Source organism: Fundulus heteroclitus, chromosome 1 (genome assembly GCF_011125445.2).
Source record: "Fundulus heteroclitus isolate FHET01 chromosome 1, MU-UCD_Fhet_4.1, whole genome shotgun sequence".
Classification (NCBI taxonomy): domain Eukaryota; kingdom Metazoa; phylum Chordata; class Actinopteri; order Cyprinodontiformes; family Fundulidae; genus Fundulus; species Fundulus heteroclitus.
The window spans coordinates 12,457,955-12,480,361 of record NC_046361.1 but is presented as its reverse complement, the minus strand read 5'-3'; the positions used below and the strand labels follow the sequence as shown (position 1 = coordinate 12,480,361).

Below are 22,407 nucleotides of genomic sequence, written 5' to 3'. Positions count from 1 at the left end.
TCCGGTTTTAAAAACTCTCAGTAACTCTATTTCTGTATTAATGTACAACCATTGAAAATTACAGCAAGTTTTTTTTTTTGTATTTTTTTTTCCTTTTTTTTCTCAATTTTTTTTTAGATGATCTAACTATCAACAGCCATTTTTTCAGAGGTGAGCAACATGAGCTGAAGGAAAACAGAAGAAGAACAGCAAAAAACGAAACGCTGGGATGACGGTAAAAGTAAGAAGAGAGAGCATGAAATGGGAGAGGAGAGGAGGGGGGGGGGCAAATAAAGAGCAAATATTTATTTCGTGGAGTGTTTGCGCACGGGAGCGTTGGCGTGTGCTCGCCATCTGAGTGTTGGTGGGAGGTGCTGTAGCGCTCGTGAATGACGAATGTGAAAGAGGTAACGCTCAAACCAGCTCTGTCGTCTGATTGGTGGAGGTAATGCTGGACCTCCGAGGAAGGAGGGCATGTCTCAGTCTACATTTGCTCAACATATCAAGGTGATAAAAATCAGCATCACAATGACAAATCTGTAGTCTGATCTCCTTGCGTCTCGGTCTAACACCAAATTACGGTAAAAGCTGAAGGAAAACAACGGTGATTAAAAAAAAAAGATTTAAAGTAGCTGCCGTCTAAATCCTGACATTTTTCTCCACTCTTTTGGACGTAAATATTACTGCTTTTAGATTTGGTTTGAAGTTAGGCATGTCGAGGAGGGCGTTGAGAGCAGTTTGTAAGGAGAAAAAAAACAAAAAACAGGAAGCATCTGTTTTCAGCTTAAACCACTTGAGGGCCGCATGAGTTGATGTAAACCAGAAAATACATCTTTAGGAATTATTTAAATCACTTCCATGAATTTAATGCGGCACATGGAACAAACTCCATTTTTAAAAATTCCCAGATCAAATTATCAACACGGGTGCAAGACCTAGCAAGTGCCTGTATATATTTATATATCAGTCAGGTTTATATAAAAACCACAAAATCACTGTTTGCACTGCTGCCTTAAAGCAAAAAAAAAAAAAAAAAAAAAAAGAGGTGATTCTTCTACCACCTATTCCTCCTCTACACATTAGCACAAGCTTCTACTCCGGCGGCTCAAACAATAATCCTGCTATCATAGAGAAAAAAACTACCCAGGAAGATTCCTAATCTCCAGCAGGCAACACATTGCTTGTAGTTGCATATGTCAAAAGCAATTTTTAACCCGGGTTTCAGACACAAAACCTCAAACCGTGAACCCCCCCAAGATCTGATCTGATGAGTTGAAACAATTGTAACCACAACAAATGTTGCTCAAATATATCAAACAGATGGGGATGAAATGAGACAGGGCGGCGACGCGATAGTGATGTTCTGTGACCCTGCAGCATTACGGTGGTAAGAGGAGGGAACGACAGAGCAAAAGAGGTGTAAGGGTGCCGAGGGGGGGGTGAGGGAGGGCAAGTATGACTGCAACAACAGATGATCCTGGAAGGAAGCAAAGGTAGGAGGCAAGGAAGAAAAAAAAAGGAGGGAGGATGCTGGTGCTTTGCAGTCGCGATTGGAGCTTCAGGTGTCTTGGAAATCCTTCAGCAGCGTGCGTCGCTTCTGCTCAGCAATGTGCATCTGATTCTCCAGATCCTGCAAAGACAAATGAGACGTGCTCAACGACACAGTCGTCCTCCATCCACAGCTATGCACCTGTGATCGGCATGCTTCAGTGACCGGCGTGCTGCGGATTTCCATAAGCGTCGGTCGTTTTATCACATGAAAACCACAAAATAAGGTGTTTTATTGGGATTTTTTTGCAGTTCTATTTAGTCTTCTACCTGTAAATAAAATCTGGGCGACAAACAGCCGTCAAAGGTCCTTTTTTATTTTTTTATTGTAGGGGATAAAAATGGAAACAAGTTTAAAGTAGGTTGTGGTCATAAAATAGGCCTGGAATATCTCAAGAATGCATTCCCACAGCATGATACAGCCACTGCCAGGTATCACCACAGGGATGGTGTGTTCAGAGTGATGTGTAATGTTATATTTAAGACATGATTCTGAATGTGAGCCAAAAAGTTCCTTCTTGTTCCCTGACCAGAGCCCCATCTTCCATGTTTGCTGAGGCCATGTTGACACGTCCAGGGCTGGACTGGCCATCGGGTATTATGGATAAGAAATCATTTAGAAATCATTGGAATTAATGTACAAACAACTACATTTATAAATACATTTTATTGACCGCCAATTTGAGGAACAAATCGCGGCCGGCGTGTGTTCAAACACGAGACTTCATGTTGTGCAAATGGCCATTGTTGAAATTTTTTTTAATATTTATATGAAATCCAGGGGAAAACACCCAACTGTGAATGATGTTAATGGCTTTAATAAAAAAAATAAAAAAAAACACTATACAGAATATTATCCCTTAGGTTATATGGAAGAACTCAAACATTTTTCTATACTTTTTGAAACTTGGAAAATTACACAGCGATAAACGAAAGCGTGTATCATTTTCCCTCCACTTCACATTTATGTACTAATTGATTGGGACTGGAAGTAAATTTGTTAGTATGTGTTGATGTCAGAAAAATAAAATTTCATTTTCACTCATAATCATCTGATTACTTCTGCTCTCCATGCTGTCTCTCCTTGTTTGTCACATAAAACCCCAATAAAAGTTTGTGTTTTACAATGTTTTAAAATGTGGAAATGTTCAAGGAGAATAAATTATTGTACAAGGGTTCCTACAGCTGATGTAACCTACACGTAGATTTCTAATATCTGAACATATGTGTGGTTGCCTTTGGTCTGATATAGCTCTCTCGTCTAGGAACAATGGCTGCACTCTTACCCCTCTGTCGCTGGCACTGAGCTCGCCCTCTCCTCCGACCACTCCTCGCTCGTAGCTGTCGGCCCGCTCCACCTTCCACGACAGGTTTTCTATCTCTGCTTCCAGCTGGGCCTGCTGGTATTCAAACTGCAGAGGGAAAGAAAGCGATGCGTCAGCCTGAAAGAAGGCATCCCTTTTCAACAGAAAAAATAAAAATAAAAATAAAAAAAAGGTATAAAGCCACGTTATATGCTTCAGAAAAAGACATCAAAAACCGTTTGATCGTGATAAAACAAGATTATATACACCAAGCATCCATGCTGATAATGTTTTGATGCTTTTTGTGGATAAAAATAGACCCAGCGCCAGGCGCGATGACCAGATACAGGGGCGACTGTAGGGGCTTGATTAGTTGTCTTGCAATCGGAAGGTTGTGGGTTCGGTTCCCCTTGTCACATGTCGATGTACCCCTGGGCAAAGGACTTAACCCCAAGTTGCCTACCGAGCTGCGTATCGGTGTATGAATGTGTGCGTTTGAGAGCCATTGGTTGAATGTGGCTCTATTGTACTTTGAGTGGTCAGTATGACTGGAAAAGCGCTATATAGGTTCAGTCCATTTACCATTCTATTATAGATATACAACAGACGTGGTGACATCTAGCGCAGATCTATCTTAACGCCGGTTTGCTTAATAAATCAATCAATAAAAATTAAATAATGCCGGACCAAACGTGACCCTCTGCAATGCCTGGTAGCAAAGCAGCAGCTCGGCGTGATTGAACACCAACCGTTATTATTTAAATGAACCGATCTACAGCAACTTTAAGAGCCTCATATCAGAACATTTACTCACATCAATCAACTCTGTGGCCACATCTGAGGCTCAGCAGGTTTAGCGTCCGCTTCAGTGAACATCAACATTTATACTGTATTCCCAGTGACATTCCAGTCTTTTCACTCTTGGAATCATATTGTTTTGTTTATTTTTCACTGGATCTTGGACCCTTCTTCATTGTTTCGCTGGGAGATGCTAATGGCCATTAGCCGCTTCCTTTTGTTTTTGTTTTTTTTGTTTTTTTTAAACCCCTGCTGCGCATGCGCAGTACGCACTTCCATTAAAATAAATATAAATAAGTACGAAATGCTTTATTTACTAACAAACTGAGCAAAAACAAAGCATAATACAACAAAACAACTAATATGTCAGCAGGATGTGATAATCTTTCAGAAAAATTTTGTATGCAACCAGAGTGAGCTACTGGCGTGTACATTTTTAAAAAAGTAAACGTGGCTATGTACCTTCAAGAATTGAGAGTCGAAACTAAACCAGTTGGTTAGAGGGTAAGAAGTAAAACAGAGGCACACTTGGATCACAATTTGCATTAAGTTATGGAATAAAAATAAAGCTTTTTAAATTTCTAGGGTTTCATTTAATCCGAGAGTATCTGGGGTGGCATTTCATTTTTCACACACCTTCCCATTTAGACTTGCTCTTTCATGAATAGTGACATGGAAGCGTGTGTTTTTGAGCGCTTAAGGCTCAATTTAAATTATTCTAAAAACCAGATGATTTGAACAGTGAAACCTCTAAAAACTGTCTGGAAAGTAATGTGTTCCTCACCAGCTTCTTGCGCCCAGACTCCATGTAATAGGCATAAGGGTAGGTGTACTGCAGCGTGTAGCGACACTGGAAAACAAGGAAAAGTCACTTTAAAAACGCCATACAGACGAGGGGCGACAGTATTTTATTACATTTTGACACAAAAGGAGCTCACAGTAATCAGCTTAGTGACATAAGGTTTGATGTGTATAATTTTAACTTAAAAAAACCATCTTCTGTCAGGAAAATCAAACCAAATGGAGGAAAAACGTTTAGCAGCCTGATTAACACCTTTGCCTCCGCTGATTAATGAGAGCTGCTAACGGAAACATTTTATAATCATGTGTTACATGTGGGAGTTTATATACTGAAGCAACTGAGTTGGATTCAAACAAAGGTGTCAGGTCCTCATTAACGGCAGATCAGCTCTGATTTAAGATTATTTTTTAAAATAAAAGCTCATTAAAATCCTGCACGATGAAGGGAGGACGCAAGAAAAAAAGGACCCAAGGTGGAAAGATAGATAGAAAGGACGACGAGAACGGGAAAAGACAGGGAAGGAAGGAATGAAAGAAGAAAAGGACATAAGGAAGGATGAAGGAAGAAAGGGCAGAATAAATTATTTTAGACAATTGGATCAGGGATAAAGTCTGGAAATGCTAATATTTTTCCTCCCCTTTTCTTCCACTTGCCCTTTTTTCCAGCATGCCGTCATTCAAACCTGCAGGTAGGCGTGCATTCACCGTACCTTGGCCAGCAGCTTTGCAGCGTTATGCAGGTACTGCCAGTCGATCCAAGTTCCCAGATTGTTCATTACCCGCTCCTCGATTTTCTCCTGGATCCTCTGGTACGTCTGAGCCTCTAACTGCAGGGACTTGTTGTGATTCTCCCACTTATTACGCACGAAACAAAAAAAAAAACAAATGAACACAAAGACAGGCATAAAAACAAGACAACCTAACTGTAGCTAAGGCTAAAAACTGAACAGGAGATTGGGCTTTTCTCCCGGACTTTATTTTACTCTGGAGGCCAAATCAAACGTAAAAACCAAACGGATTTAACTTCAGATGTAAGTCCTAAGTCCATGTCTTTATCTACTCCTTTAAAGAGACGGTCTGTTTTTTTTCCAAATTAAAAAAAAGGTAGCTATACAGTGCTACCTTTAACAGGAAAAACAAAAGACGGCACCTTACCCTCTCAAAATAGAAGAGGTATTTCTTGAGGGCCTCTCTGGCCTGAGCTTGCTGGCTCTGGTTGACTATGTCTGGGTTTTCTTTGTAACGGCTGCACTCATAGTATTCACTGCCATGAGTCTTCCAGTCTCCAAGACACATCCAGCAGAAGTCTGAGCAGAAAAAAAAAAAAGCCTTAGCAGACTCTTCATTTAAAGTGAGCGCTTTATGTGGGATGCATGAAGACTTGTGGCTTCTCATAGATGCTGTAAACGTTTGAGAAGCAGAAACCTACCGTGTTTGCACTTGGAACATTGCTGAAACAAACAAGAGGAGGAGAAATCCGTGTGAATAAAACGCCAACAGAGTTAAGACCAGACAGGTTTAAGATGCAGACAGCTGTTAAAGTTTAGGAGTGCAGCGACAGGCTGAGGACATCCTCAGCAGCGTTTCCTGAGTTATCCTCAGTTCTTACTCACCATGTGATTGCACCCGCCGTTCTTTTCAATGCAGATATTGCACTTTGGACACTAGAAGAAAAACAAAACAGATCTTTATCTCAAACCTGGTCCGATGATCCCAGTTCTGATCAAACTACAGAGAAGCGCATCAGCTCTCCATTACTTGGTGTTGAAAACATAAGAGTGTGCCGAACGTTATCCGCAGCACATTAGAATTAAAAGTGGGTTGGTGGGCGGCGACCGTACATCTTTAGTGTGTGCGCTGATGTAGTTTGCAGTCTCTGAGTCATCTGCGCATTTAGTCAGCCATTTACGAATCGTGGCGCAGTCTGTAGGTGCGTGGTACATCTGCCGGCATTTGAAACTGGAAGGAACAGAAAAACACAGAAAGAACCACTTTAGCCGACATTCTAAAAACTTGTGACCAAACGACAGGCGGCCGGATTTTAAATTGGAGGATTCTCCATCGACATCCTCAGTCGCATCCCAGCTTTGAGGAGACGGCGTGTCGTACCAGAAGACTTCATGGCAGCGGCTGCACTGCACCCTGCGCGCCCTGGGCTCCTGCACCTTGATGACGATGGGGCAGTCGGCACCGGGACACAACTGCAGCTGGAAGTGACTCTGGGGGAAAGAACAAAAGAAAAAATAAATACACGAGGAACGTATGCTAGTAACAGGAAAGCAATCCTGTTTTTTAATTTTTATTTAAAATGAGCCTAGCATTGTGCCACGACTACGGATTTATACGCCAGCAGCTCACTCTGGTTGCATACAAAGGTTTTCCGATTAAATATTGCGCTCTGTTGGCTTATTTCTGTGTTTTACTCTTTGTTTTTGCTCTATTGTTAGTAAACAAAGCACTTTTGTGTAGATTTACAGTAACAAGACTACATGACCGGATATTCAACATTGCTCATGACCGCTATGAGTAAACAAGGAGCAGCATCGGAGCCGAGCGAGTCAGAAATACCAGGGGAGGCGCGAAAACTAAGAGGTTAAGGTTAAGTCACAAAAAATCCACTTTTTGCAGACAAATTGTGCAAAATGGGCCTGAGAGTGCTTCTTTAATGTTACTGTGTAATTTTTTAAATTTTCATGTGAACTTTTAATAATTCTGCAACATTTGTCTTAAACGGGTCTTAACGCTGCCCTCTTATGGTTGAACAGTGGGAACTGCAGTTGAATCTTTCTATTGGTTCAAACGGTAAATGCTTTCATAAGTCGTGGATGGAGTTTAGCGTTTGCTACTTCTTTGAATGTTAGCCCGTTTCACCAATGGTGCTGCTAACATCACTTTATCACTCAGAAACTGCACCCATTCTGTCCTCCACTGTATCGGCAGCACCAACTTCAGGCATCTCTGAGCCAGCGGCTCAAACTTATAGAGCATATAATATTTCTATTATATAGTCACTTATATAGGCACTGCAGGACGGTCTGCTGGCTCTTACAGTAGCTCTCAGTTGATGCCATCTTGCTTTTTGGGTTTTCTTTTTATAGTCAAAATATGTGACTAGGCCCCTTTGAACGGGTTTTGATAAATCCATCTAGTTTTGTGGTTCATGTCTGGAAGGATGTGCTTAATATTTAGACGTAACGTTAATCTAATTGTTGGTAGCAATGCAAGAAATCTTTGTCGTTGGGATAAAACTGACAGTAACAGATTACAGATGGAGCGACCCGCTCAGTTCAGGACAAACATCCCGTCTGAGATGTCCTCGTCTGGGTAAATGTTTATACAGACTGAATAAAACGCGACTCGTATCTGTGGCTATCCTGACTTTGACGGAGCGTGGAGCGAGCAGATACGGCACGCAGACAGGCCGTCGCACACCTCAACGTAGTCTCTGAAGAGGTAGCGTCTGTATTTGTCCTTCAGCTCCTCTCCTGGCAGCAGCGGGAGGACAAAGTCTTCTGGCATCCGCAGGGAACAGTCCTGAGCCATACAGGAGATACCTGAAACCACAAACTTTTATTATTCAACGAGTCGAGGGGAAAAAAAGAAAAAAAAGAAAAAAAACTAGGAGGGGTGGATTCCTTTCCTCACAGTTTAAAACACAACTGGAGGTTGAAGCAATAACATATTGATACCAGCAGTTTCTCAGCTCCTCGGATGCTGATAAGGCCGGGGGGATGCAGGCTGAACCAGCTTCCATGAAGGGTCACCTTTAGAGGGCCCCTCCCACTTAAAACAGTGGGAGGGGCCCCGCAATTAGTATTTTATGAAGATTTTAAGTGCTGGACCAACACTAAGTGGTGCATAATTGTGAAGCAGAAGGGAAAGGAGACATTCTTCAAACCAAGGAACGAGACTGTTCAGATCAAAGCATTGTGTCAGCACGGCCCAGTCAAAGTCCAGGCCTGATAGCAACCGAAAAGCTGTTGCAAGACACACAAATGCTTTCAAACCAATCGGACTGTGCTTGAGATATAAAAATAAATGATCAAAATTCAGATGTAAAACGTTTTGGAAGACAAACTCAATTTAACTTGCAGCAGTAATTGCAACGAAATGTGCTTCTAGAAACCATTAGATCGGGACTAAATACAAAAGCATGCCAGGCTTGCCAGATATCCGTCTAATTTTTCCTTTGTGGTTACATGCTACTTTCTGTTGCTCTGTCACATGAAATGCCAATAAAATATGTTAGACGTTTCTGGCTGTAATCTGATAAAAATTTGAAGAAGTTCAAGGTTAACGGAACTTCCTGCGTACGCAAATGCAGACGAAATCAGCTCTAAGATAAAAAGAAATGTGAATCCTAACTACAGGGAGCACCGAGTGGCAAAAGCTGCGACTTAATGGGCTTGATTTTTATGATTCACCAAGTGAAACGGATTAGAAACTTAGGAGAAAAAAAAATTCCTGCTGTTGTGTTTGGTTTGAAAACAATCTGGTTTCTACTGGACTGAGGTTAGAGGTCAGATAATCATCTGACTGAGTCACGCTATGAGGACTAAATTTATCAGAGAGGCCATTAAGAAGGAGCAGGGGGGTATTTATAATACAAACAGGCTCAGGAACAGAACAAGAGTCCCAACTTCATGAATGCAACTCTAGTTAGACTGCATATGCTTTTTTTTTTAAGAAACAGAACATTGCACAACTATAAACCAACCCATCTGCACGCCTACACGCTCATCTGCTTTGCTGCTGACACAAGCACGCTTGCCTTGTAAAGTTAAATCCACAAGGCTCTCATCAAATCTTCTCAAAAAAGCTCAAAATCTTTCTAAGATACTTTGACTTTACACATCTGAAAACCCCTGCTAACGAATAGGAAACCGTGCAGCCACATCTAGGACGTGCACAGCTTTTGTAAAACCCTGCTGCTGGACAGAATTCAAAGTAAAACCCTCTGAGGAACCTAACCTCTATAACCCAAAACGCAGACATAATGACTCAGCCGCTGCAACGACAGCAGATAGGACGACATAACCGGAGCACAGCCCTCACCCACTCCCATGCCGTCTTTGACTAGGACGGTGCAGTGCTGCTCCCAGCATGCTTTGCAGAAGGAGTGCTGACAGGGCAGTGCCAGCAGGGAGTCCCGCCGTACGATCTGTAGACACACGCCACACTGGAGGGACTGAGGGGCCTGAAACACACAGAACAACAGCGGACACATTAGTTAGAGTGGCACTCTCCTAATGAGACCAACTACAGAGAGGAGGTCCGTAACCCGACACAGTGATGCTCCAGGAATAACCTCATCCTGAACACCAGCAACACCGAGGAGCTAGGGTGGGTAAAATAAACGACATATCGATGCATCGCAATAATTCCACTCCCAATTCATAATCGATTTAGGAGCTCCTCTGAATGGATTCACCTCCTGACCTGCGGGGGCGCTGTGCGTTTCATAACCATGGTAAGCACCTTAGTACAGAGGCCAAAGCAGATGGCAAAACATCAGTCATGGCAAGCAGCTCTACCTGCGCACAGAGAATCACAAAGTCTGTGACCGTGTTCATTTGCAAGGACCTACAAGCGTACAGTGGTGTTGAAAAATCAGGGTTTGAAGAATATGTTAGACACTCGAACCATGCTACGCAATACCAATGCATGACAGGAGTCGCTGTGCCGACACTGTATAAGTTTCAATCAGTAAGAATGTTTACATACACTAAACTAGTTCAGTGTATACAAATCTGTGATTGGTGTTAAAGTCTGCACTAATACGCAAAAATGCATTATTAAAGTGCATATTATTTATAACATAAATTCCAGGAGATAAGCAATCCTTACGTTTACTTTACATGCACTTTATTTTGTGTTGTTTATGTATCGTTTATGTATTGTTTATATATATTGTTGATTCTTTTATGCACATTGTGCAAAGTAGTTCTTGATAATGTGCCAATTGTAATGTTTATTTGCTCAGAAATGTGAGGTCACACTCATGTTTATATGGATTTGAAGTAAATATTTACAAAATCTTAACAGGAACTTAAATTGTTTTTGTCTTACTACTTTTTACTAAATGAAAATCAAAGCCTTTAAATCTGTATTGCATCGAATCGCAACTCAAATAATCAAATTGAATCGTGAGGTTTCTAACAACACCCAGCCCTGACCACAGTAGGTCGAGGAGGACTGAACACTCCCCTCTCTATATACAGGGGGAGGTGGTGGAGCGTGTGGACAGCATAGATTTCCTGGCATTCACATCTCCTCTAACCTCTCCTGTCAACACCCCCACATAGTGAAGAAGGCCCAGCAACGGCTCTTCTTCCTCAGGAAACTGAAATGGACTGGACCTTCCACTAAGTTGTTAAAAAACTTTTACAAAGCTACAATAGAAAGCATTTTGTGTCTCAGCGTAACAGTGGGGTATGGGAGCTGCACAGTGTAGAAGGAGAAAGATTTAGCACAGGTGGTGAGGACAGCACAGAGGACTGTGGGACGTCGTCTACAAGTTCTGGACATTTATGCTGCAGAAGTCCAGAAAAGGGCCAGTCACACTGCCACAGATCCCACCCACCCAGGCGATGCACTGTTTGACCCACTTCCATCAGGTAAACGCTTCAGAAACATTAAATCACAAACTACCAGACAGCAGCTTCTTTCCAAAAGCAGCAAGGGCTGTCGGCCCCTGCTGAAAGAGTTGTGGTCTGTTACATGGTACAAACACACTACTGGTAATACCTATTTGCTCACTAGTTTCTCAGGGAATGTCTGGCTGGACATCCATCCATGCAGATTGTACAGTTTTGGAAAATGTTGATTCATAGATGGAGCGTTTGAGTGATTAATTCATGCAACAACAATTTATATCGTTCGCAAAGGGACCGCTATCAGACTTTTTGGACTCTGATAAGAGTCTTACCAGAGCCTAAAAAGGTTATTTACAAACTTTAAGCTCCTTGGAAAGGTGTTGCCATAGATTATATGTTATCTAAGGGCTGAACATGTACAGCGCTTTTCCAGTCATACTGACTGCTCAAAGTGCTTTACTATAGCCACATTCACCCAATTGCACATCGATAGGCAACTTGGGGTTAAGGGCCTTGCCACTTAAAAACATGACAGGGGAAAGCTGGAATCTAACCCACAACCTTACATGTGCAAGGCGAATGTTCTACCCATTGATCCACAACAGTGTCTGTCCCAAACAAATTCACTAACATGGTGATTATAAAGATTCTTGATACAGTATCTTACATTTCTGTAATTATTTCACAAATGCCAAATCAATCGCTCTGACCTATTATCTGTTCAACATGTTGCTCATTCACAGCCCCAACAAACCAGACGTGTCTTGACATATTATTATTATTATTATTATTATTATTATTATTATTATTATTATTATTATTATTATTATTATTATTATTATTATTATTATTATTATTATTATTATTATTATTATGAGCAGGCGTAATAGTGGTAGTACACGAGCTTCCAGGTCTTAAAGCTGTTACTGTAGGAAGAAAAATCTTCTTAGGAAGTTATGGATTTTCAGAATCAGTGAGCCGTTTAAAATTTGGTTGGGGGAAGCACAGAGATATAAGAACCTATTTAAAAAGGAAGCTCTGCTTTCCTACAAATTAACTCCACTATAATCTAAGTAGAAGCACATTTCTCGGCTGTTATTTCAACCACAAATTTGAGCATTTAACGGAGGAATGTGACAGTGATCCACTGGCTAAGAGTCATACTCACAGTGGCTAATCTGCACGAGCTGCTGGGCTGGACCAGAGCTTCTGACAAAAGCTGTGAAGCGCTGGACTTCCATCTGTGTAAAAAACGGGCAGAGAAAGGTTGAAGGGGAAATTCAAAAGAGGCAAAACATTAATTAAATGGAGCATAGATCGCTTCTTGCTGCTTAGTTTATGTAACAGCACAACATTAGAGAATAAGTCTATGAGAAGCAGCAGCACTACTAAACAAAAGTTTATGCCAGTGTAGAGCCTTGCATTTAAAACAACCTTTTTTAATGCAGATAATGAAATTTAATGTAACATCAAGGCCTTATTAGAAAACAATAATAATCAGAGGGAAATCAGACCATATAAGAAGAAACTAAAAAACTAAAAAGGAGGTACAGGAAAATGTCATGGCAGAGAAAGACGAGCCAGTTAGCAACGACGAGCTAATAAAAACAATAAAGCGTGACAAAGAAGTAGAAACATACTTTTCCACTATTTGTGAAACCTGCCAGTGAAAATGCACCAGAATCAGTTTTGCTACTGATGGTGAAACCTGCAAGAAAGAAAGAGAAAACAAACACAAAACATGGTTTAAACATCATTTTGATTTAAAGCAACAAGATTCTGCTTTTCACTAATCCGTATAAAATGACAAAAATAAAAGCGACATATATATTGACGAGTGAAGAAAAGGGAAATTCTACAGCTTCCTTAAAAGCGGGAGGAGTTTAAAGTGAAACAAATGAAGGCCTTACAGGATTATGCCTGTTTTTGCATCGTAGGGTCTTTAGTACCTGATTTTTTACTAAATTCAAATGGAGTGCGTCACAGAACAGGCTGTTCAATGATACATTTATGTGCTGAGTAGAGTTGTTGTTCTAAGTTATAATGCATTTAAATGTTCAGATCACAAAAACAACAAATAATTATATGTATCATCTGACCTGATTCCTGATCTGAACCAATCAGGAGAAAACTGTCTGATTTGGATCAATTTAAGTTAAGTTAATTACCATAGTATTTAGAATTGCACCATAGATATTATGTTTGGCAGTGTAATGTAATTGCCATGGGCACTGCAATCCGGGCCGGCGTTGGATAAACTAAAATCTCCTCGATGCGTCCGCTTGACGGCGACTTAGTGACTGAGATGCTCGAGGGGAGAGGCCGGGACAGTGTGGAAACCTTTGGTTAGTCACAGCACATCTCATTATTGCTACGCTAACACAACAATATCACAGCTCCAAGTCAATTATTCCTTCAAATAGTCCATAAAAAAATGGAAATCAGAATAAATTTTCCCTACTGAAGAACAAAATTAAAATATCAACCTATTCTACACCCTCATGTCTGAAGCCGTTCTTTACACTCCTTTAGAAATGAGCTGCACCTAAACACACCACAGAGAGATAAACAGCCGGCAAAACAGAACAAAGCTCTGCTATGTTGAACAAACACGAGTCGATAAATTCCCCAAACTTCAACACGTTGTGTCGATGCTGTAACTGAGGGGGAAAGACTCAAGGTTAGACAGTCTTAGGCAGCAGTGAGACGTATTAAAATCAGCCGCTGTCTTTCCTCTATTTAACATGAATCCTGAATTTTTTTCCTTAATATACCGGATTATCAATTAGGGCCGGGCCTTTGCCGTATCATTTTATCGTTATTGTGAAGCATTTCTTCAAAGAATTTGGGTTTAATTTCAATTAGCAAGTCTGAAAACACCAGAAAAACTGACTCTCAGGATTTTTATTTTTACTTTTTTCTTGAGAGCATCAATAACTGCCAAAAAATATAAATACAGTTACAGTGGCAGTTTAGTGACAAAAATCGAAATTTCTTCATCATGTGAGTTCTTGCCACCGTCACACCCGATTTTCCCCATAAGAGGACAATGGGAGTATTTCTCCTCTAGACGTCAGACGCCATTTAAAAAGGAAGCTAGCTTCTAGGACATGTTGAGACTTGTCTGAGGTTCATCCAGGCTAAGAGAGCAACGCCTCAAGTAGTGAACAGGAAGGCTCAGTGCAGCGCGACAACTTTATGAGCCTCCAACCCTGCAGTGCTATCTGGATCTGAAAACGTTAGCAGCTTTGAGGAAGTTTCAGGTTTAAGATCGACGCCGAAGACCCCTTCAAATGTCAACTCTAATGAATTCTCCTTTTAAAGCCCGGTGTGAAGAAAAGGCCAATCACCTCCATGTTTTCTGGTCTTGCTCGTGGATCCACCAATTCTGGACAGCCGCATACAAGATATTAGAAAGAATGTTTAAAAGTAACTACCCCGCTAACGTTTGGGTTTCATGCCCTCAACCCTGGAGGGCGAGTAGTAAAAGTATTTGCTGTTTGTTTGTGTTGATAGCTAGTAAGAAAGCCCTTCACAGAAAGGGACTAACTTCTGCTTCTCCCTCACTGCAAAAACAGAACTAAAAATAAGTAAACTTTTTCTTGAAATGACTGTATTTGTCCTTGATTTGAGCAGGTAAATAAGATTATTTGCCAATGGAAAGAGTAATTTTATCCCTAGAATAAGAAAATTAGATATAATGCACTTGAAATAAGTTGATGGAGATGAGTTCTTCCTATTTTAAGTGCGAAAATCTTATTCCATTGGCAGATTATCTTACTTACCCGCTCAAATAAAGTAAAAATACACTAATTTAAAGAAAAGTTTAACTTATTTTAGTTCTGTTATTGCAGTGCTTTATTTAAAACTGGACTGATGCGACTTACAATATCCGTAATTACCCATCTGTATGTATAAAGATAACCCCCCCTCCAAAGGTGTGATGTCACCTCTACCACTACAAATAGCCAACAAACGCTCACAGATGCCAGAAATCCATACTTTCAAAGGTGTTTTTATGTCAGAAGTCTACTTTTATGCTGCTCCTAGAGAGAACGGTTCATCTTCCTACAGCGATTTAGTTTGTTTACAGCGTAAACTCACCTTCAGATCATCAGCCACGCGGTTCACCTCCTCCATCAACGCTCTCTGGCTCTCTTTGTACGTCAGGCAGGTGAAGTGGTACTCCTCTGGGTCGAAGTAGTCGGCGCTCTGCTGCTCGACGTCACCCGCCACCCCCTCGTAATAGTTGTCCATATCCTCCGGGTCCTCCTCCTCCCCTCCGTCGTCTTCATCCTCCTCTTCCTCGGAGTTCACCCCAAAGTCTTCCTCGTTGCTGTCCGACGCCTGGCTGTTCATGTCCACAGACATCCGGTCGACGGTGCCAACCACCCGCACAGGTAGACCAGCCGCCTACCTGTCGGACAGAAGAGGTCCACTTATAGCCGAGTGGGTTCCGCTGAAGCCCCGCCCCCACCTCCTCTTCACTTCCCGTCTTCTTTTCCACTTCGCGTCGGCGTGGAGACACACCCCCCCCGCCCCCTCCTTCCCGTCTGACTGAGGCGCAACGGAGCGCGCTCAGCAGCAGCGGAAGAAGCAGAAGAAGTCGCACTCGCCGTCGCTCATCTGGAAAACGGGTTCCGGCCCAATCTGGGGAGAAAGGAGAGGAACAGTTAGACAAGGAGGAGTAAAACGAGTTAAAGAAAAGAATTTAAAAAATTACGCAATGGTAACCAGTCCCTTCTGATTATTGGTCACCGAGTTCACCATGAAACCCATTACCAAAAAGCTTGTTACGCATTAGTTAGACACGGCCCGCGAGCCGACAAAGTTCAGGAATATTGTGCTATTCCTGCGAGTTAAAAGTGGTTTTAAACTTAAATGGACATCGTGTTTTATAGTTTCTGTACTGCTAAAAAAAAAAAAAAAAAAAAGTCTAGATCTTGTTTTGAACAATGAGCCAAATCAAAGCTGATTTTTCAAATACATACAGAGTGGCGTATTGGTACTATAAGCCGAAAAACTACACACTTTACACAGGACTATGTGGCGAAGCAAATCAATTTTAGTCTGGTTTCCTCAAACAGTGCTTGATGATCTAACGGGCGGCGGTATAAAAAATAAATAAATAAAATGATTCGTCTCTCCAGATTTCTTCAGTTTTTGCTTTTCTGTCGCACTCGCATCTTTTAGATCAAATATATTTTATCATCAGACTGACTAGGATGCTCGAAAACCTGGACTTGTGTTCGAGCCGCTGGCAGGTGGACCTGCTGCTGTGCCTCAGCTCATTTTAACACGGCATAAACCAGACATTCTCCTTCAGCACGCCGTCCTGGTCCTGAGGCACCAAAACAGACCCAGACCGTGACGTTACCGCCATCATATGAAACCTTAACCCCTTCTGTTCAGAAACTCTGCATTAGTTTGATTCCAGACGTAAAACGATGCACACCTTCAAAAAGCTTCACTTTTAGAAAAGCAACAGAAATGGCTTTCTCCAGACTGACAGCCATGTTCTTGAATGTCATCGGGTCATATTGTGTTTGGCTTTTGGTTTTGTCTCCAAGAACCATTTCAAAGCCTTCACTGGTGGAAAACGTGTTGTGGACGTTCCCAGCGTCTGCAGCAGGTTTTCTGTCATCAGAGCTGCAGACCTGCAACCAACACCACAGATCAGACTGTAAATCACAGCTTAATGTTGGGCTGCAACCAACCAAGGGGGAGACTTAATGTCAGGGACAAACATTTTTCACCCCACCTATTTTATTAACTCAGTCTTTCTCTATTCAACTCATGTATGGCTCTAACAGTGGATAGCATGGCTATTGAAATTTAAAAAAAGTGGTTAATCGCAGCTAAATCATGATACGACAAGGGGACGATTAAAGAGACAGATTGCTACTTAATGCAAACTGTTGTTACCAACAACGGCGACACAACCAGTAATCAGGTTTAGAGGAAAACGTTTCCTCTATGCAGGATTTAGTGTTTTAAATGGCTTTTAATAAATGGACTCCTTATGTGAAAAACTCTGTCTTTACTCTGCTTATCTTTGTCTGATATTGAAATTTGCCTTAGCTCTGAAATATTTACGCAAGGCAAAGAAAAAAAAGCAGAAACGAGAAAAAAAAAAAAAAAAAAAAAAAGGCAGCAAATACTGTTTTTTTTTTTTATTAACAGAACTGCACAGGACTTATACGAACAATACGTGCCGACAGTTCCTTAACCAGCCAAAAACTTAAAAGTCTAAACCAAAACTCGCTCAGAAAAAACAGGCACCAAACACCAACAGGGGGCTAAAGCATTAACCGCTTGTGAGGAGTTCATAATTGTTGATAATCTGGACAAAGAGGAACACGGTGCTCCGCAGACGCAGAGGAAATGCCACCGTGGACAAGATAAGAAATCTCAAAGAAAAAGCTTATTGTCGCACTTGACATTTGATCTTTCTGAACGAGTCACGGTACACAATGGTAGTCCTAACCTGCGTGACAAACGGCCATCATAAACCAGTTTTTCTCCAAAATCCCAGGTGACCTAGAATCATCGTCTTTGTCTCCTAAACAGCTGATCTGTCAGTAAATACCATCCATATAAAGGAGCTAGAATGGGTCTTAATTATAATTACTACTTTATAAGTTTGAGTTATCACCAGTACAGAGCCTCCCGATGACAAACTCTTAAAAAAAAAAAAAAGAAAAAAAGGAGAATACATGATGACTAAATGGCCTAATTTCAAACGCTACAGGTCACAACAGGACTAGGTGGACCCTGGTGACACTTCGTCTGCACCAAACTAACAACTGGACTCTTTTGGTCTCTTCTAAGACACGGCACACCGTGGATCTGGGTACAGTCCGAAATTCTGTGATCAGCCCAGACTAGATTATACTAAACTAAATAGAGATTCTTGTCGAGTCTATTCTTGCAACAGAAACAGCAGTAACACTTTACACTCTATAAAAAGGGCACAATTTGATTATGGAAAGAAAAAAAAAAAAAAAGGTTTACAACTGCAAGCGCTTGTTAAAACACGCTTGAAGGGAGCAGTTGTCCTATGAGACATCACCAGAGGCGTGCGGGCTAGCAGCTCGTTTTGGTAGGGCAGCTTTGAATAATTCTGGTTTTACAACAAAACACAAAAGAAGAAGAAGAAAAAGGATGTAGGAAACGCAACCATTTGATTTTCTCAAGACGGTGAAGTATATCGCAGCTGAGAGATCTCACTCGCTGTACGCCATCTTGGTCTTTTCAGAACTAATCTCAAAGTCTTTTCAGGCTTTTTACAGTCTGAACACAAGTGTTCAGTACAACGTGCAATATGCCCTAAAAAAAAAAAAAAAAAAAAAAAAAGAGAGATTTCTACCTACTCTGAGTACAAATTTAATTTATGTGGCAGAACATTTGTCTGATAGTGAAAAATACGACACTGCCTAATATCATCATCTGCCAGGATATTTGTTTCTTTTTGACTGATATCAACTATGTTATCCGACAGTTTGAATTGCCAAAATTTTAAATACTTATCCATTCTGGCTCCACAGATTATAAACAGCATTCTGACAGGCATTGCATTTGTTATCACGCTCTACACCATGGAACACCAACCAGTTTGAAACAGAGCTACTTCACTGGTATTGGGTCATATGAAGGGCTACCAGTACTGATCTTTGAACTAAGAGTTAACTTCATGCAAACTAAACATTTTATTGCTTTTTTTTAAAGATATTGTCATTTTTAAATATATATACACACATATATATAAATGCAAGTGTGATTAAAAAGAAAAAAAGGGCAACATGATGAAATAAAACTTTAGATGCAGCTCATTTGTGGGTTGTGGCTATTTTTAGAGCAGGTTTTGTGGGCGCCAAGTGTGGTCCTTGGGGGCCATAATGTCTTTGCGTGTGGGCTACCTGGTGCCCGCGGGCCCCCTATTGGGTGACCCGCGCTCTGCAACATATACAGTATGGACTAAAAAAAACAACATAAGATCATCTGCATAAATTATACGATTCACTAAAACGCTATAAATCATCCAGTGTTCATGTTTTCAGTCTCTCAGAGAGATTCCCCCCATATTTTAAATTAGATTTTTGGCCTGGCTGGATCCGACATGAGATTATTATTCAGTACAGTTTAAAAAATAAATAACGAGGTCAACTGGAAAGAGACTTCAGACATGACTTGGCAGATATCAACATGGAAAGACAACACGGGGGGGTGTGGGGACCAGCCAGCGTGTCCAGATGCCAGCCCAGCCACGCACCAGTGTTCGCATTCCGGCCGATCCGGGTTATAAATAGTCAGCAGAAGTGGGTGACACACATCCCGCTAGGCTAATGTGACACTGCGACTCCGCACAGGTTAGGTAACAGGCTCCGCCGGGCTCGCCTGACGTGGTCGGGACGGGACGCGAACGCGTGACGGACGGCTTGGTTAAGCGAAGACGCGGACGCTGAACGAGCCGCAGTTAAAGCCCCAGACCGGGCTGGCTGTGTAGCTAGCAGGGTTAGCTTCCAGGCTAGCGTGCTCCGGCTCTCTGCTCAGCAGCTGACCCAGCGATGTGAAAAAAAAAAAACAAAAAAAACGCTAAACACGACGAGCTACCCCAGTGAGAGCAATAAGAGGGAGTTTTCTAAATTTAACTCATGCTTACGCGACAAAAAAAAAAAAAAAAAAAGAGCAACATCAAGAAGTAGCCCCCCCTCCTCCTCCTCCTCATCCTCCGCCTCTCGCCTACTCTACTCCGGGGACTGAGATGTAAACAAGGCCCGGTGCAGCTCCGGAGGAATGGCGTCCCTTTAAACGAGCTGCTGCGTCCGCTTCCGGAGCACAAAGCGGGCGATAGTTACCTCTGAGAGCAGGGCGGGCTGGACCTGCTGCAGCGGCGGACACCGGGCTGTGCGTGGAGGAAACCCGGAGAGCGATTTTCACTCCTTGGCTTGGCTGCAAGGCGGAAGGTGGATGGTTACGGAGGTGCTTATCAGCGACGTCACTTCCGCCTTCCAACCCCCTCCTCTGCAGGATCTCCTCTCTGGCTGCAGCTTCAGGCGCTCGTTAGTATGTTGTTATCACCCAGAATAAAAAACAATTCAGTCAAAGATTTAAGCCCTCATCTCTGAGCTGCAGTGGAAGTAAATTATTTCAGTATTTAGCGATCTGAATTGAGATAAAAGCAATAAAACATAGTCAGATAATAAGTGAGAAAAACAAACGAAGAGAAATTGCATAAGAACAATAAAAGATATCATTCCCGACTCTGAGTAAAACTCAATAAGGGGAAAAGGGCTCGTTCAAAATTATCAAGTTATCAGTAAGCTTTTATTTGCACTATGTCAAGAGTCAAAAGAGCCACAGTCCGTAGTCCATGCTGAGACATGATAAAATACGTAATTATTGAAATAATAATAATAATGATAATAATAATAATAATAATAATAATAATAATAATTATTATTATTATTATTATTATTATTATTATTATTAAAATAAATATTTCGATATCACCTATAAATACCTCATGGGTTGTGTGATATAGTGCACTATAAAATGGTTGAAACTGCCACTTTGTCTTCCTATAACTTGAAACTTGACAAATTAATCTGCACACCAACTCTGCTTAATACCAATTACTATAGCAGTGTTAGCCCCTCCCGCTGACACCCTTGTAAGGGACAGTAATTACATAAATTAACTGTGAAATTAATGATAAGTAAATAAAAAAAATAATCGATCATACATGTAATTCTTTAAATCTGCGTTGACCAAAATAAGTAATTTACTCACACACCTTCACTTAAAGACATGTATGGGGATTTGCTGTTGTGCTATATGTTTGTATATCTGCATATCTGTAGCGTGTAACGAAATTAATTTCCCTCTGGGATTATTAAAGTATCTCTGATCCTTATTTTGATTCTGAATGGAGTTTCCAGGTGCAAAGAGAGGATAAGCTACCTAAATGTAAGACACGTATAGCTGCATGTGTACGGCTGCTGCATATTGCTTCACATATCTCACTTATGTCATCAAGAAAAGCAAGTGCAACATCGTTAAAACTTCAGCGCACGAGTTGCTCTTGAGTGAACATTGATGGCATCCTCAGTGTCCAACGTCCTGCCGTTATGCCATAAAGAATATACCTGTTCCACTAATGGAACATAAATCTGTCATCTGAAAGAGCCAGAGAAGGCCCACCGTGTTTTTCCGTGGGTTGAAGTGAAACACTAATGCATCTCTTCTGTTGGATGAGATAATTCACTTGTGGCCATAAAGGCGCAGGAGTAAGGGCTGTATTTCTCATGCATTATGCGCTGATGTGCTCCCCCGTTGCAAACGAGGCGAGGGCTGAGCAGCAGGAGTAAATGCAGAGGTAATAGGTCTGGACCTGCTGAGGATGTAGATTTAATGCACTTAATGCTGCAACTGTTTATCGCTTACGTTTGTTAACTGCGGCACGTTGCCTCCTTCTTCAGTTTAGGTTTCAAAGCGCCCTGGATTTCAAAGCAAAGTTTAAAAACGTGCGCTGCTGCTTTGGTGTCTCTGGAGCTTTTGCCGAATCTCACCAGCGTTCAGTGTCAGTGTTGGAGTTGTAGAAAACAAACCTTCTGGGCCTGAACTTTTCAAGATGCTGGCAATGGGTTAGACCCTTTATTTATTTATTTTTAATTTTTGGACACTTTTGCTAATCATGCCTAGGCTGTGATCTAAACTGTCCTGCTGCATCCCTGGCTGCATATTTATGGTCGTCCTCCTGCTTGGAAGGCGGTCCTCTGTTTCAGGTGAGAATAACAGACGACAAAGGACTCCAGGATGCTTTTTATACATTTATGACACCGACATGTTTTCATATTCAGATTTGTGTTTGTCTTTTAATTTCCCTTTTTATTTTTAAAAGTCATAAAAGTCGGTCAAAGTCAGCAAATTAGAATCTGTCAAGAAAAAAAATCTTAATGTTTTCGTTTTAATCGCTGTTACAGGTAATTGCTAAAGCGTCAAGGTGTGTCTTAAGTGGAGTTATCAAAAAACCTGCCTGTCATCCAGATGCTTGAAAAAAGAACAGAGAAAGATATCCTTCATTTAGGCTATTTTGCTTCTTTAATCATATGAAACATTTCTTACAAAAATAGTTTTCATGAAACAAAAAAAAAAGATTACCATTACAGATTCCCTCAGCTGAGTACAAACACATAGAGAGGAGATGAAAGATGTGAAGTAGTGATAAAACAAATCAAGACAGAAGTGGTACAGAGAAATCAGTGTGTAAATGGAATGACGTTCTGAACGTAGCACCTGAGCAAGAAAACAGTTTCAAAAAGGGGGAACAAAACACAGACACTTAGAACTGAACCCGTATTTTGGTGATCAAATGCTTT

At 41.3% G+C, this 22,407-nt stretch overlaps 1 protein-coding gene across 1 annotated transcript; it reads right to left on the bottom strand.

The window, feature by feature from the left end:
* arih2 (ariadne homolog 2 (Drosophila)) lies at positions 1-20,026 on the bottom strand. Its single transcript, XM_036135177.1, has 15 exons — positions 19,885-20,026; positions 15,131-15,676; positions 12,667-12,734; positions 12,195-12,267; positions 9,486-9,627; positions 7,863-7,984; positions 6,540-6,649; positions 6,272-6,389; positions 6,044-6,094; positions 5,860-5,881; positions 5,586-5,737; positions 5,141-5,284; positions 4,414-4,479; positions 2,814-2,939; positions 1-1,609 (listed from the first exon to the last, which is right to left on the bottom strand). Exons 2-15 carry the CDS (start codon positions 15,395-15,397, stop codon positions 1,538-1,540), a joined length of 1,533 nt encoding a protein of 510 aa, XP_035991070.1. The 5' UTR covers positions 15,398-15,676; positions 19,885-20,026; the 3' UTR covers positions 1-1,537.
* Between the last annotated feature and the right edge of the window lie 2,381 nt (positions 20,027-22,407).